We start from the raw sequence: 17,719 nt of genomic DNA on the forward strand, positions 1-17,719 counted from the left end.
TCAAAAATGATGGCTGTTGTCTTGTTTTAGGTCAAATAGGACCAAAATATAGTGATTGTGAATATTTTCCTCATAAATTGTGTAAAAAAAATGAACACACGCTCTGCTCCCTGAAAAACATCAAGGATTAATCACTCAACACATGCTACGGTATTATGATTAGATTTGTGGTTCAGGAGTTTGGTACAGAGGTTAAGAACAGTATGAAAGGTTTAACCAGCAGATTGTTCATCATATTACTGATGGTCCTCTTATCTGTATTAAAGGTCACAGCCTGTAATGATTTAACATGCTGTTTTAATGTCATTATGACTTGTTTTTCATACTGTGATCATGTCAACATCTCTTAATTATTCAAGTATACTTCAATCATGAATGCGAGACAGAAACAGTTTCATCACTTTATTAATGAGTTTAATTATTTATACCAACAAACGAAAACTGTCTCTCTCCCTCCATCCCTCCCTCTGCATCATCATCATCATCATCATCATCTCCTTTATCCAACCGTTCTGTTCCCCAACAATGACATTTTACCCTCAGACAAGGGTGATAAAAGAGCAGGGTCACAGCAAATTAAAAGCTAAGTGTGACAGATCAGAAGATGAAAATAAACATTAAAATAGCACATTTAGTCAGCTCTTCGTTTGGGAAAACGTCAGGAGTACAGAGAGTAATGTCCATGGTTTGCCAGCACATACAAACACACATACATTCCCTGCAGCTGTGCTCAAGAAACTCCAAGAATCTGAAGCATACACACTGAAATAACAGGTTGACCCCGTTACACTCACAATAAGCGGAAACAGGAGACGGTCGGACACAGGAGATGGTACATGTCAATGGAAGATTCATTTCCCCCCCTTTCCTCCAGACACACATACACACACACACACGCACAAACACACACACACACACACACATACACACACACACACACACACACAGATCTGTGCTCCCTCCCAACATCACAGCCCAGTAGATCCAGAAGCCTGTTAACATTCCCTTCACATTGAAGTTAAATGGAAAACTGGAGTTCCACCTGTTGGCTAGCTTGTGCACCTGCATACACACAAGACCACTGATTGCAAACACACTCCAACGTCTGGATCAAAGTACAGTATCTTGGATGTGAAATCGTTTTGCATGTGACATTGCTGGACTAAAATTTGGAATTAAAAAAAGAACAAAAAAAACAAAAAAAAAACAAAAAAATTGAATCCCTCAATTTTACCACCCTGGTGGAAAAGATCCCCCCCTCCCCCCAAAAAACACAATACAATAAATAAACAGTTATGACGACATTTATGGGGGAAAGGGAAAGTCATGAAGAGAGAAATGGAGGGAGAGAGAATAAAAATGAAACATTTTGTTCTGTTTTTCCCCTCCTGAACCAGGGACTGAAATGTATTTACAGACTGCGACTGAGGATAAACAGTCCGGACGCTGCTGTGCCGGTCTACTAGAGAAAAAAAAAATTACAAGAACAACAATATAATAACAATAATAACAAAAATAACAAAATAAAATAAAAGGAACTTGATATTTACAGTTTAGCAGTGAAAAAATAGGGAAGAGGGAAGCAGAAGGTATGAGGACAGAAAAGAATGGGAGGGGAGGCTCCAAAAGCTGTTGGGTTTCAGGGGTTTGAGCATCATTTCTGGTCAGATTATTACTAATAGTGGAAGTTATATAGTGTGGTCAACTTGGGCTCAACATGCACATCTGCGTGGTGGAAGAAAGAGTCTATGCCGACAGCGGACAGTGAAGCTGCGTCGGTCATTCAAGATCAGTTCCTACCACCATCACAAGACCGGAAGAACATGATATGAGCGTTACAGGCGGGCTGTCTGGGAAGGAGGCGAAGAGGGTTTTCGACAAATCACTCTCACAAACCAAACAAAATTCACTCAACGCATGCACATGTTCGCCCGCACAAAAGATAACTGTGTATGCTAGCTTAAATGACAATGAAGATATCAGGTGAGCAGTGAAGAGCGGCCAGTAGTCTCTGTACCCTCTGCACACCGATGCCAATCTTCAACGTAATCATGCTGATATGAAACTCAACACCATTAAAGTGACATAATTAATGAGGTGGCTTTACACCATACAGTGCTAGGCATCTGTGTTTATGACATTTGAGACACTAAGGCTGCTATTAGATGCAAACGGAGCCTCACAACAACTCCCTCTGTGTGAAGTTATGTTAACAGCCGGACAGTACACATAACTTGCTCCCTTGCTTACCCTCGACTCCCTTTAGGGATGTGCAATACTCACTTGAGAATTAACAGGAAACGTTCGGTTCCCAGCTTAACCAATGAAAATGAGCTTATACTGAAGAAACTGAAGATGTGCACTCTTCTTGTGTAAAGCTCCCTCTCTCTCTCTCATTCACATAAAAGGCAGATCAGGAGCAAATAATCAATGTGGCGGCCCTCCTTTGTAATAAAATTTAAAATCACCTCTTATCTAAAATGACAAGGACAAAAATCAGCCAATAGGTTTCCTCTCTCTGGGATATTTTTTTGCCTTTTAAAAACTCTTCACGTGTTCACTGTTGGGCAGGATAAGCAGACAATACTTGAGTAGAGTTCAGGGTAGAAAGTGACAGAAGAGCCACTAGTCTACAGAGTTGTATGATTCAACACTATGTCCAGTACAAGTGTCCCATTTTTGGCCCTCCTAAGGATGATTGTCAATATTAGTCAGGCCTAACGAGCGGCCCTCATTCTCAACTCCAAAAGACAATCTGGACTCCTTTTCCATGGCACCTCAGCCATGCATAAAATTAGCTAATGCAAATAAAATGAACATAAAAAGGGATAAAAGTCAATTTATAGATTATAATACAGTAAACCTCTCTCCTCATCCCCCAAACATCATACCCAACCAATGTAAAGTTTCTCTATTTATAACAGGCCAGACAAGAGCCACCCTGAACTTATATATGCAGCTTATAATAAGCTCAAGCATGGATACTTGAATGTCCATCGACCCACGCCTTCCTGAAGTTAGCAGCCACAGAAATTGCTTTCTATTGGAAAACATTCAGGGAAAATAGTGATGCTGAGTGTTTATGTGGGTGTGTATAGTTTCTTTTTTCCTTCTATTTTAAGGGTTTGGAGCCAGGAGGAAGGTTGAGAGGGAGGAGAGTGGAGGAGAGAAAAGGAAAATGGGGGAAGACAAAAAGAAAGGATGACAGAGGGATGGATGCTCAGGTGCTGTTGTTGATGGATCCAGGTGCTGAGCTGGGTTGGGCGGTACTGTCTGACACACTGCCCTCTGCAGGAGGAGAGAGAGCACATACGTCACCAACACAAAATTCAAAGGACTAGTCACATTTTTGGTTAACAGTCGAGTGCTTTTGGTACCTATGAATGTGATTATAATGTGTCACTTGTATATTATCAGGTGGCGTTCATAATGGTGTAAAAACTAGTTTTCTGATTACTTATTTTGTACAGTCACAAGATCTCTACGGATAAATACTCTAATAAAAATTGACAATGAATTAATAAACAAATAAATGTCATCCTCAATATGGTCTATACATGAAAACTACAGTATAAAACAGAGTATAAATGTCATACATACCATGTGAGGCAGGTGATGTCTGTGCACGAGCGTGAGGAGGAATGAGTGTGGAGTTCAACTGGGGCTGGATTGACAGCTCTGAGAGTAGAAAGGCAAATTTAAATTATAAATCAAACAGTATACGCTCATTGAAATAACAACTGTGTTAGCATTTAAAGGCAACCTACAGCGAACATTTAAGTGAAGATCATCAGAGGTCATAAGCTTAAAAAAATGCATAGTAGAGAGAAAAAAAAAAGAATGACAGGAAGGTAAACTGACCAACGGGACTGAAGTTGAAGAGGAGCGGCAGTTCTCGTCCGCTGGGCAGACGGGTGTTGGGCTGGCGCAGCTCGTCAAAGAAGGCGTGTGCACATGCCTCCAGGGGAGACAGCCTGGTCACCGGCGTGTATTCCAGCAGTCGAGAGCAGAGAGCAATAGCCTCTGGTGGGGTACGAGGCTTAAACACCTGGTGACAGACATTCAGCAAAACAATTTAGAGCTCTGTTTTAATGTATTCTGGAGAGAGAAACAGATCCACCAGGAATATGAGTTTATGTAAATCTATACTGTATGTGACACTGTGTGTGTTATTATGAATATATATACTGGGCACATTTTGCCTGGAGGGCTGCAAGGGCACGTTGTATGGAAATTCAATTAAAGTTCAGCCACAGTAATTTCGATGAATTTGATTAAATCTGAATGAAACATTTTTGAATGGTGATTTTTGAATACATTTTAACCCAGAACAGTATGTACAAAAATGTGAATCGACTGCACACAAATAAACAAATATTTCCATTTTTATATATTTTGGGTCACTTTAAGTTTAAGATTTCAGGCAAAAGAAATGTGTCCGGGGTGTTTTTACTGCTTTTAAATGTAAAACTGGGTCATATCCTGCATTTAAAGAGACAACAAATTCATTGAATTCTTAAAAAGGACTAAAGAAAATAAAACACATAAGTCCAATGGCATTTTTCCTATTCCAAAAAGAGCACCAAAGCTTTTTCAGACTAAAATAAACACTAAAATCTCACACTGATGAGTGTATAATTAATATCCAGCATCAATATTCTCATACCTTTGTCCAAGGGTGTGCTTTGATCTGTGGAAATTTGAACTCTGTGTAGTTAGGGTTCATCTCTCGGATCTGCTCCCTTGTTGGTGTCCCCAGAACCTGACAAACAAGTAAAAACTTAATATTCACAACTATTCCTCAGTTATGGATATGCATTGTATACCGAACATGAAAATGGGAATAACACACATATCACACACAGTCTCTTTATATCCAACCTTGTAGTGACACCAATATTGCACCATCAGGCTCTGCTAAAAGTAGCTTCAATTCTGTAACTTAACACCACACCTCTCTTGCTGAAACTCTACTTTCTTGTGCTATCACTTTCATTTCATTTTTCTCCCCTCTTTGAAGCACCCTTAGTGTACCTTGATGATCTCTACTAGCTGGTCCACACCGCTGTCCCCAGGGAAGATGGGCTGGCCTAGCAGCAGCTCAGCCAGCACACAGCCGGCCGACCAGATGTCAATGTTGGACGTGTAGTCGGTGGCACCAAAGATGAGCTCTGGGGCACGATAGTACCGTGAGCAGATATAGGACACATTCGGCTCCCCCCGCACTAGCTGCTTTGCACTAGAAGGCAGTAAGAAGGGAGATGAAGCAGAAAAACAGAGTTCAGGAGGAGAGTGTCAGTCAACATGAAATTTTCATTTCTCAGTGTATTTGCTTTCACAAAAACCACAGCACGTAAACAACCAAGACAGGAAGGTAAGACGATGCATGACAGCGACTGAGAAAGAGTCGCAGACACAGACAGACAGCCGACTGAACGCAGTCAGTGACCACAATGGAAAGAATGATAGTGGCAGACAAACATGTCCAGAGGCAGCGTCTGCTACTGACCTGCCAAAGTCACACAGTTTGAGGATGGCTGTCTCGGGGTCCACCAGGAGGTTCTGGGGCTTGATGTCTCTGTGACACACGCCCTGGGAATGGATATAAGCCAGACTGCGGAACAGCTGGTACATGTACACCTGAGGGGGGAAACGGAGAGGGTTGGCATAAAGCTCACAAGTGTTTAACAACTTAGACAGAGTTGTAATGATATTTAAGAAGTTTCCTTGTTTTCGTGTTTAATGCTTGACTAACGGGTGGTGGCTTAACTCCAAAGCCCAATTAAATGCTAAATTTAAATACAATGTGTAACCAGAAAGTTACACTTTAGTGCAGCTTTTTCTGTGACCTTATCCGACTCGAACTAAGATTGAGTCAACTAAGGCAGTGGCTCCAAAAATGAAATGAGAAATGTCTCAAAGGGATTGCATGACAAATCTGAAGAGTTGCAAAATAATTAACGGTACAGGAAAGAAGAAAAATATTGTCTTTGGTGAGAAAGTAGTTAATATACGAAAGAAGGATTTTAAATTCAGAAGAATTAAAATCATATGGTTTAAATTAAGACTTTTCTTTCATATTTGGTCAGTGTTCATGTGAAAATTCCTGAAACCCCCCCCCCCCAATCCTTTTTGAGTCAAACGGCTCACAATTAATTGGACACTGTATCATTTTAAGTGGGCACCAAGAAAAAAACGCTTAGAAACCAGACCAGCTAGACCTAGCTATGTTACTGTACCACTATTATTATCAAATAGTAAAAAAAAATTATTTTCCAAAGGCAAGTGTGAGCATGAACGTCCTTCATGTGCCAGTCACTTCTAGATGTGCCCTAATTGTGTTTTTTTGCACGGTGTGGTGAATGTTGAAGAAGCAGCTGGTAGTGTCTCATGCAGCCCGCAGTAGCACGTTTCTAAAACAAAATACAACACAGGAGGTCACAATTCTCCCTTAAGATGTGCTAACACCCACATCCAACCATCCATCTAATATTTGTCTATGCATCCTGGGTCAATGATGTCATCCAGGAGTGAAAAAAAAAAATCTCACAAAGTTAAGTGTGCAGCGATTAAATGTGTCCGTGGCATGCAGACAGTAAGCATCTTAATAGGAGAAATGGCTGTCATCATCACCATTATCATCATTATTACCCACATGATGCAGTGACAGCAGGCTGGCCACAGATTACAAAATGATTACAGACAAGATGACTGAGGGATGAGATGATGGTTAAAAAGGGGGCAGAGAGCAAAAGAGAGAGAAAGGGAGAGAGGTGACGAGGAGTGGCACGGCAAAACCATAGGACCCGGGGGGGAGAGAGACGGAGATAGAGGACTCCAGACGTGCTGTGATGGAGCCGTGTTGCTGGAGGAAGCAGGGATGACAGAGGAAGAAAAAAAAAAAAGGCGCGAGAGAGAGAGAGAGATCGGTTTGCATCTCAAAACCACAGGGGAGCAGCAGGCTGAGGTGGGGAAATGGGCCATGAGACATATATAATGTCCTCTGTGCTGCTACAGTCACAGTAAACACGCTCTTGAAAATGAGCACCCTTTAAAACAGCGAACCAAGTTTATTGCAAACAGATTAATTCCCCCGAGACCATCTTTCCCATTCTGCTCTCATAATCCTTAAACAGTGAGCCGTCTGTGGAAAACAAACAGGAAAACACTTAGCCCTTCATTACATCACAGGCAATTACTGAACAAAACTTTCACTTTCCACTGAACTCCTTTGAAAATGTGTACAGTAACTGATGAAAGATAATCTAAATATATCCTATTTTGCATGTAAACGTGAACAGTGAAAGCAAATATTACAAATCTCTGATCTGTGGCAACAACTCTTCAACTTGTAAAGCAGCAGGGCTTCTAAAACTTATTACTCAAAAGGTCTCATCTGATTTCTATTCAAGGTCAGGGGTCCTCGGGGGGGTTTATGCTTCTGCATATTCAAAAGGGGTTGACAAAGCATCTCTCTTGTTCTTGTTTTTGTATAATGAGCTATTCAAGTGGCCCACAGCACAACCTGTGCTCGTGTTGGTCGGTCCGACTCGTTTTACAACCACATTCACACTAGTTGTACAAACTGTGTGAAAACTAAACATTCTGTATCTGCGATCAAGGAGCCGACAGAAAATTCTCCGGTGTAACGTGAATACGTTTTAACTCGGCAGCAACAACACCCAACAGTCTCTCCAGCAGTTCATGTCACCATGACAACGGTGTCAACGTTAGAGAAATAAGCCACATTCATCTGGGCACAGGATTGCTGTGAATGGTCTCCAGATACAGTATATTCAACACCACTAATCATTTATTGATCAAACAATTTATATCAGATAATAGAAAACGCCACACATAATAATGTATGAATAACATGACATATGTCATCTGGATTTACCTGCTGTTCGGTCCAGATGTGGACCGAAGTCCAGACTTGGCATACTGTATTTGATTTTTGTCTTACTGTGTTACCTACTGGCAGACCGGATTTCAGCGCCTCCCAAAAGACAGCTGCATTATTAGTTACATCGAAGTGCATTTCAAATGTATTAACTCCTGATCTCATCTGCTTGCTGGGTCAAGCAGATGAGATCAGGCTACTGAGATCAGACTACTGACAGGAATTAAATCACCTCTGCTAGCTTGTTACCTGAAAAAATTAAATACAGGTTTGTCTGTTGTCATATTTACTGCTAAGCTCACGGCAGACCTTTTAGCTTATATGAGTATATACATAAATTGAGTATTTTATTGCTGAATAACTGAAATGAACATTTTAACACCTGTAAAGGTATAGTGAAGCAGTAATGAGAAAAAACACCCCTGAGTACACATTGTTTCTGTGTTTGTGTGTCTGTGCATGCGAGTGTCTACCAACCTTAACATAGATGATGGGGATGGTGGTCTTGGCCTTGTTGAAGTGCCGAGCCACCCTGTACACTGTCTCAGGGACAAAGTCAAGCACCAGATTCAAATAAACCTCATCTTTCTGGAAAGAAGGAACAAAAAGATTGTACGGTTAGGGGTGGAAAGTCTAAACCTGTCAGAATCAAAATGAATAAGAAGACAAACACAATTAACAACATAATAAAATATGTTGGAGCGAGTAAACAAAAACTATTTATTGTAGCGCTTTGCAGTGATGAGCTGATGATGGAAGACAACTTTTAGAGTGACAAGAAGAGATTAATTAAACACTTAACGCTTTGCACTTATTATCTCAAATGACTATCGGCTACATTACGCATAATTAAGTTAACAAGTTGTACAGTACTGTTACTAAAGCTCATTGACACTGCCTTTACACTTTGGAAGTAATAACACACATCTGGCATCATGAGAGTAAACACAATTGATTATCTTACCATAGTAAATATAGCTGCAGTACATTGACTGTAAACACTGTCTGACTCAATACAGGAGAGGATACTTAAGTTCATTGACTCCAATCTTTCAGGTTCTTAATTCATTACTTATAAAATCTTTCATCAAGTTAAAATACTACAAGTTACACAGTGAGTATCTCTATTCTTTCTCTGTGCTATTTGCCAACATTCATAAGGAAATATTTTAAAATGGCACCAAAGGCAGTATGTACCATTACACACACACATGTAAAGAATCTAGAGAAGTAATGATTAGTTTCTAGGATGTACACTTCCTGAGGGATCAAAGGGTAAACTCACTTGTCACTGTGTCACAATGTCAACAGTCCAACACTTTGTTGTTCAAGTTGTGAGCGAGATTTTAAACCCATCTGTCATATTTGGCTCATATAAGTCATGTTTTGTCAGATGCAGATAATTTGAAGCCCAAAGCAAAACCACATCAATGATCTGAAAGAGTCAGCGAAATTGCTTGAACCCACAAAATGTAAAGAGTGTGAATACAAGCTACAACAGAGACCAAGACCTACTTGTCTGAAACATGCCTCTGAATCACCCCTGATGCATGCACAATTAAATAGCTGGGTGTGGAGGCTGAGCGCCGGATAAAGAAACTTGAATCCTACGACATAATAAAAGTCGTGTTAGTGGATACACACCTTCTCACCACTGGAGTAGAAGAAGTAACGTAGCCTCACAATGTTGCAGTGGTCCAGTTTCCTCATAATTTGCAGCTCCCTATTCTGTGATGAAGAATGCACATCAGGAAGGAGGAAAAGGGAAAGAAAGGAAAGGCAGAGAGTGAATTGTGGATAAAAACAGTGTTCACATGAAACTGGCACAAGTCTTTAATTAAGGACAAAACTGAGGAACGAAATCCTCACAGTGAAAGAGTGATGCTTATAAACATTTTTTTAAAAACGTATCTTTTCTATTAACGCCCGTCTTTTACTGTAATTAACTGACCGAGCGAGTCAGACTACACATACCTTAAACCTCTTGTCTTGGAGAACTTTCTTAATTGCCACCATCTCCTGGCTGTCAATGAGGCGAGCCTGGTAGACCACTCCGAAGGAGCCATTTCCTATAACCTTTATGTCTGTGTAGGACACTTCCTGTGGGCGATCTGGGCCCTGGCCGGGTGTGGCTACCACTGTCGTCACTTTGCCGCTGTCGCCTGCAGATAAGAGAAGAAATACACCTGGTCAGAGAGATCCTGAAGTGATCACACTTGTTCCTGTCGAGAAGCGCGCAGTGCAATTTCAATAAATGAAACATACTGTAAAAAAAAAAAAAGAAATGGCAAAAAAATCTAATTCTCACAGATAAAATGATCTTTACACACATGTGAGAAACACAGTGACATAACCCCCCACAGTTTAGCCTATTCCAGTGTCCCTGAGGAAAGAGAAGCTAAATATCAACAAGCACTTGCTCCTTCTCTAAATGGTTGTGACCTATGTGGTGGCTCCCCAGACACACTCCACTGGCTGGTAATGAGCTCCTGATACTTCCCACAACACTTTGTGCTGCTCTCCTGGGTGAAACTATTAAAAAATAAAAACTTTAATACAGGAGAGGAATGTGTGATGGTCTCCTGGAGCTGCATTTTGACACAGGTTGATTCCTTCTCATCATAATTCAGAGGGACTCAGGTCTGTAACAGTATGCTACACACATCACCGCTAAAACACTGAACATCATAATGCAAATAAATACTAAATAAATTGCCAAATGAAATTAGTTTCAGTTCTCCCTGGAGCGGGCTTCGTCACTTTACTCACCCCCTCGTTTACTCTCTCTCTTTCTTGCTGTACGCCTATGGCTCTTTTTCTGGTGAAGTCGTTTAAATGTTGTTTAAACGGCAATAACATTAAATTCCCATTACAAATAAGAACGCCCAGAGCAGGACAACACAAATTTAACCCAGCTCAGGACAAGAATCACAAAGCCTGGAAGACATTTTCAGATTAAAGGTTCAACGTGTCTTATCTGTGTGAGTAAATTATTACAGACTCAGCATCCCCATTCAAATAATATACATATATACCCACAAGAATGAGATGATGTGAAGCCTGATAACATAATAAACAGCTAAAGGAGCAAGTGAGAGAGCTTTAACACTGTATCAGTGAGGGTAAGAGTAAAAGGTGAGTGTTTTAAACTAGTCAAACAGTGTCACTGTCGGGCTAATATTTGACCTTGTAGAAAGATGAGATGCTCGCGATCTAACAGTAACTGACAGCTCTCGTTAGGGTCAAGGAGCGGCTCAGTGTTTTACGCCCATGCACGTGTTTGGGTCAAAAATGATCTGACAAATCGGCACCAGAAGCAATGACACTGGGAGGAGGTGGGGGGGGGTGGAGACGGGGGGGAGAGAATAGCGGAGAAGAGGCCCATTGCCAAAAGGCTTGTCAGAGCCTGTGATAAAATTGCGTGGACAGTAGCACACCCAGAAGTGCTACCATTTCCTGGGCTTGCTCAATTCGCCTGTCTCAACAGGACCCCTCCTGATCACTAGTAGGTCTCAGAGTCTCAAAATGGAGTCAGACAATGAAGCATTTTGGCCTTTTCCTCCAAGGTTACCACAACCAAAAAAAAAACCCACACACACACCACTGTGGCTTCATCACCTGATATTTCTGTCTATATGAACACAGCGGCTTTAATATTAACATTTTGACTAATTTCTTCACACGCATCATTAGCACCTCTAGTTTTTTTCTTTATAAGACACTAACAACTGTCTAGTTTTTTGTTTTTATTAAAAATCCACCTTAAACTTTTTTCCAAGGTTAGCAATAAACAGCAGCCAACAGCATATCCACATGATGGGTCTCTAGATGTGATCTCCACCCTCGGGTCAAGAGGAAAATATTCAGCTTTGAGATCAGTTGCTGTGCGTTTTTTTTTCCTTTACACATTCGTGTTCTCCGGCTTCACAAAACACTGTTCCCTCTGTGTTTCCTTTTAGCATCACTTTCACACTCTTCTTCTTTTTTAAACAAGTCGAGTCAGAGGGGAGGGTATTAAATATGGAGCAGCTGTGGCATGATAGTCCCCCTGAATAATGAATGCAAAGATGAGCACTCTGCCCAGCTGTCAGTGAATGGCTTTGGTTTCTGGTACGTCAACGTGCGCCTGATGAGTAAGAGGAAAAGGACGAGCGGGGTGACTTCATCACACCCACACTCTTCATCACACTTAAAAAATGCAATTATCTTGAAAGTCATCTGTAAAGTGGGGAAATTCAGGTACACTATGGACTTGATCAAATGATCAGCTGATGCATGATAATGTTTAACTAATATTTTATAATTAGTGGCCTGAGTGAATATTAACAGTACATTTCCTGATATTGGGTGGTGATGTAACAGTAAGGCGTGGCTCGGATAAATCACTTCAACCCTAACAATGTCTTTTAATCCATACATCTTTACACTCTTCTACAATAGAAGGTGCTTCAATTAACCAGAAGCCAATTAGAGCCAGATAATATACATGTACAGGACAAATAACTACCTTTAAATATACTGATCAGAAAAAGTGGCTTTAAATGACAAATAATTAGCTCTTCATCACAGCCGATGTGCAGTTTATCTTCCTGTTTGTCACACTGGCTCAAGATGGCGCTCTTCTCTAGCAGTCAATTGATCACACTTATCGATTACAATCCCGCAACTCTGTGCGTTTGTCAGGTTTAATACCAGTGCATGCCCCCCCCCCCTACCGAATTTGAACTTTTTATATCTTAGTGCACACTCAATCATTCATGCTTACTCATTCATATGCGAGGTAACATGAGGACAGGGATAGCTGTGGGACTGAATACTGAGTTTGGAGGCCGGCTGTCACTGAATAAAACACTGACTTTCATCATGATTTTGATGAAGAAAATGTATTTAATGTGGACCGGTGTCATCACACTGATATCCCTTTGGTACTTATTTCTGTGTCACTGCATCCCTACTCTTGACCATTTAACACACTGTTATAAAATGTGTATTTGTGTAAATGTGGTTTCAGGATTTGAGAGTGTGAAGGAGGCAGCTGTGATTTCAAAGGCTCTAACAGGATTTAAGGTCCCAGTAAAATCATTTTAAGTCTCCTTCCACTCAAAAATGCTTTTTTCTTAGAATGTTACTTGAATGTTTGACATTCACTGTTCAGAGTGATTTATGTGCAGTTTGACACTGCGGGGCATTTCCTCTGTGCTTTGTGCACTTAAGGAGCAGGATTTGTGACATCAAAAATAGTTTGGAGGCCAGTCATTGTTCAGTACACGACATACACAGGTGTGATGTGGAAACTTACAGATCTGGTATCATGTCCTCATTTATATAAATCTTTCCTTACAGAGTTTGTAGCTGCTGAACAACCAGCGCTCCTCCAGTGTCCTGCTTCGCTCATCATTCGGCTGAAATGCAAATTCAAACTACAGAATTCACAAATACATCCGTCACAGTGCTGGTGTGGCGGTGGGTTCAAACTTATTTGACTTGACTTTCTGGTGCAACCTCTTGAGCTGCAAATTTCAAAATTTCAAAAAACTTCAAAAAGGACGGAGGACAATTTACAGCACAGCGGGGCCTCCACAATCACCCTAATCCATCAAAAAGCTCATTTTGCTTCCTTTCCACAATAAAAGCCCTTTAAAGCCGCATTTCAGACACAGAGGATTTTTCTGTTGGAGACATCTTGTGTCCAGCAATTTAACTTTTGAAATGAAAAATATTTGTACAATCATAGACTCAGGAGGAAGTGGTAGATGTAATTTTAAGAATCTTTAACTAGGTTATTGAACTTTTTTTTGTGGAAAGGAAAATATCAGACAATGATTATTCAAATCAGAGTATTACCATATGTTTTAAAACATATCCGGAGGGGACCTTTAATACTTCTGAAATGGGTAACTACTAGCAGAGAGGTATATTTTAATATTTTAGAATAAGTAGGCCAACTTTGAAAGTGTCATGGGTAACAGATACAAGGCAAATCCAGGGACTTTAGCACGGTCTCTCGTGTCACTGTAAAAATTAGAGCAGGGATTAATGGGGCTAAATAATAAACATTTTAGATTTAAAAAAAATGTGTCCACACTACGAGGATGTGTTGAAAACTGTCAATAATGAAATCTGGTGTGGACTGCTTGCTCAGATTAATTTTCTATATTTTCATTATTTGATCAGACTATTCTTGTGAGCCACATTTAAATATGAGTTTACCTTTTCTGTTAAATGACAAAAGGGCAAATATTACCTAAAAACACACTGAATAAAACATTGTTGTATTTCCACGAGTATTAGGAAATTTGAAATGATACCCAAATCTATTGTGATCACCTCTATCAGCTTTGATGAACCAAAATGGTTACTTATTTTGTTTTTTCCTCCTATTTTGGCAAAAAAAGGTCACCATTTAGCTTCACCGGCATCACTTTACAAATAGTGGGACAAAAGTCAATTGGTGCCACAGCTGGTTGTGTTTCAATATAGACAAAGACATTATTTAGTTCTGTTAACAGGAAAGTGAGTACATATAAAACGGTGACTTGTTGATGTTACCTGTTAATCAAAAGTAACAGTTACTCCTTCCTCTAAAGACACGCTCATCAAATTATTGCTACATGCTGCCAAGATGTCAGAGTAACAACAAGTACCGGCATGGGGTTTGTTTGGGCTGTTGGTACAAAAAATCCCAAAGCGGTTTCGGCTTTTTTTGACATGTAATAGTTTCAACCGAGGAAATAATCAACAAATTAAATCGGTAATGAAAATAATCATTAGTTGCAGCCCTAGAGGCGATGTGAAATGTTCTTTACATTACTGCTACACAGCAACCACCCGCAGGTGAACATCCTACTTTTGGACAAGCTTAGTTTTGCACATTAAAAAGATGAGACTGGCCTTCCCAGATTTATCCACTTCAGAGAGCTTAGTTTAATAAATAACCAGATTTAAAATAACGAGGTTAGTTTGGACTAAAGGGCAAAAGGTAGAGATAGAGTGATGTTTTCAGATTTAGCCAGCTTAGTGTCCACGTTGTCTAAAATAGCACTTTCTTTGTGTTTTTGTAGGATCCTGGTGGCTCGGACACAACAACAATGCTCTGAGAGACCGGAGCAGATCCTGATGGACAAAGACTTAGACCTTCTGAAAACTGAGCAAGGAAAAAGAGTCATGTTGCATTCAAAAGCAATGGATTCACCTGATGGTCACACATACTTACATTAACTAACACTTAAGACGCCGCAGTTTGAGTCGACTTTGCCTTTAATAAGTATACTTTCATAATTCCTTTACCTGTTCTAATTATCAATGAAACTTAGTATTATTTGTCAGTCCCATTTAAATACACTTTCTCCTTCCTATTTTTGGACTACGCTATTTAAAAAGTGCTGTGATGCTCCTTCTGCACACCTCTGTGTAACCCCATGGATCTCAAACCATTGCCACCACTGCATAGCCACATGACCCCTGACCCAACCCACAAGTTCTTGTCATCACACCAACATAACAAACTGGAGGGGACTTTGCTGATGGCTAAAAAAAACCAGGACTTCCAGTGCCGAAATGTTCAACCAATTAGTGTAAAGTAGAGTAAAAGTGACAGCCTGCTTATGTGTCTTATGTTATTTAATGCAGAGCTTGTCTTCCATCTGATGGGTGCTGGCAACAACCTAACAGGCAACAAGCCAAAATACATGTTTGCCCAACTGTTTCCACTATACTACAGCGGAATATACTCACTTTACTGGAGGTCATTTCATAGATGACCTGGGATGGATTGATGTACTTTATCAGCTGTCCTAAAACCTACGCTTGCATGCAGGCAAGTATAAATGTGGTGTAAGCCATCAACAAGAGAAGATTAAAAATCAATCCACTTTCTTTAAGCGTGAACCATCGTTGGCCTTGTCTGTTACCAAAAAAAAAAAAAAAAACTATGTGCAAGATCAGACTGGACGGGGGACGACGCCTTAAAAACTTAAGACAGATCATTTTCAACCTACTCTTTCCAAACGTTAGCAAGCTATAGCTAGCTTTCCACATCTGCTATTTATGACGAATATGTTAAAGCGTCGGCTAACGCTAACTCTATAACAGACTTAGGTCACTACACCATATTAAGGGTTAGTTAATGTTGCCTTAAATTGCATAACGTTATTTTCCGTCGAAATGTCACCGGGTTGGATTGAAGCTCTGAGCTAACGATAATGTTAGCAGTGCGATAAAAGCCCTTGATCGCTGAGGCTCCTTAATGAAAAACACTGCTAGCGTTAGCCGGCCAGCTAACAGCTCGCTAGCTCAGGTTAGCTCCGCGGCAGTGATCCGACATTAGTTAAATAAACGCCGAGACATCACGTAAAAAATAACGCACAACCCGAATCGTTGTAACACACTTTCAATCGGGTGTACGATTAAAACACAAATGAATACTTACGAGGCAGTTTCAAATTCCCAAAGCTCGTCGAGCTGCTTCCACTGGCTTGTGAAGCCCCAGTCTTTCCTGTCGAGCTTCCGCCGGCTGCTGCTGATCCGGCTCCGGCTGCAGCGGCTCCGGGAGCTCCGGGAGGCTCAGCGAATGAGCTGGTCCTGGGCCGCCCGCTGCCGCTCATATTTGTGAGAACTAAAGCCGGGGCAAGGGTGAGCGGTGTTAACAGCCAGACAGGTACAGGCTTAAGCTATATATGTGTGTATTTTAGTTTCCGATATAAATTAAAAACTACACTTACAGCGTTTCTATACAGGTTGCCCGTCTCCCCCTTTCTTCCTCTGTACAACGGTGATGGTGGGGGGACTGGGGAGGTTGACGCAAGACGACGTAAAAACTCACAAGGGTTCATGGGAAATGTATTTTTTAGGAACTACGAGCCCAGCAACAGATTAGTAGTTGGGTTGGTAGTTAGGTTAGTAGTTGATATCCCGATGTCTCTGGTTTTTTTAGGTTGGGTTATGGTGTAAAAAGTAACATGCAGGGTTGGGATGGTTACTTTGGGAATGTAATAGGCTAGGTTACAATTTACTAGTTACCCTATTTAAAATGTAATGAGTAATGTAACTATTTCAATTACTTAATCAAAGTAATGTAATTTATTTGATACATTTTTGATTACTTTACTAATAATCTAACAAATGTTTGTGTTTGTGTTAGTGGAAATGTACTAATTGAGCCCACCAAAAATCGAAGTGTTTTCCATTGATACTGACCTGATTTATAAGGGTTCATTTCTTATAAAGCAAGATTTATCTCTCATTTTGAAAATGTATTCATAAGTAGATTTTGGAATATGAAATAAAGATATTTTATGAAAAAAGTCAAAAGTCTGGTCTAGGCATAATTTGTACTGTGACACATATGTGCCCATATGTGCTCCAAATAAACCCACATCATGATTTATCTACAAAATATAAAAATATATTGTTTTCAAAGAATTGACTTCAGATGTAACCCCCTTTACATATAAGTAGTTACTCCCCAACACTTTTTTTTTTTTTTTTTACCATTCAATAGTTATCTCAGCACTCTTTTTTTTGTCATTTAAATTTTTATTGAATTTTCAATGATAACAGTAACTTCCATTGTTGCAGGGTTGGTGATACAGGTTTTGGTTCTGGTATACACATTGTGAGACATGGTGTGTGGAAAAGAGGAATATAAAATAATATAAACGCAAATAAATCTAACTCACATATATAAGTGAGAAATTCAGTTCATAATCATCACAGTCATCGCATAGTTCACATACAACTAAATTAGCTGTCTCTTATAAAAGAAAGCTGTTCCATTCACTGTGCTCGACACACACTCACATACACACATACAATAGA

At 40.2% G+C, this 17,719-nt stretch overlaps 1 protein-coding gene across 1 annotated transcript; it reads right to left on the reverse strand.

The window, feature by feature from the left end:
• Nucleotides 1-245: 245 nt before the first annotated feature.
• gsk3ab (glycogen synthase kinase 3 alpha b) lies at nt 246-16,858 on the reverse strand. The gene is made up of 11 exons (XM_053326455.1): nt 16,624-16,858; nt 16,332-16,517; nt 9,878-10,065; nt 9,548-9,631; nt 8,381-8,491; nt 5,510-5,640; nt 5,035-5,239; nt 4,667-4,762; nt 3,862-4,048; nt 3,601-3,678; nt 246-3,288 (listed from the first exon to the last, which is right to left on the reverse strand). The coding sequence occupies exons 2-11, from the start codon at nt 16,504-16,506 to the stop codon at nt 3,221-3,223; spliced, it is 1,323 nt and encodes a 440-aa protein (XP_053182430.1). The 5' UTR covers nt 16,507-16,517; nt 16,624-16,858; the 3' UTR covers nt 246-3,220.
• Between the last annotated feature and the right edge of the window lie 861 nt (nt 16,859-17,719).

Source organism: Scomber japonicus, chromosome 10 (assembly GCF_027409825.1).
Source record: "Scomber japonicus isolate fScoJap1 chromosome 10, fScoJap1.pri, whole genome shotgun sequence".
Taxonomy (NCBI): Eukaryota; Metazoa; Chordata; class Actinopteri; order Scombriformes; family Scombridae; genus Scomber; species Scomber japonicus.

What these genes read in the sequence shown, in the direction of transcription:
- gsk3ab (XM_053326455.1), bottom strand. Translation starts at nt 16,506, where the DNA reads ATGAGCGGCAGCGGGCGGCCCAGGACCAGCTCATTCGCTGAGCCTCCC. An exon ending in AAACTGTGTGACTTTGGCAG is followed by an intron (nt 5,240 to 5,509) that starts GTCAGTAGCAGA and finishes ACTGCCTTCTAG; the next exon opens with TGCAAAGCAGCTAGTGCGGG. An exon ending in AAGCACACCCTTGGACAAAG is followed by an intron (nt 4,049 to 4,666) that starts GTATGAGAATAT and finishes GTCTGTCACCAG; the next exon opens with GTGTTTAAGCCTCGTACCCC.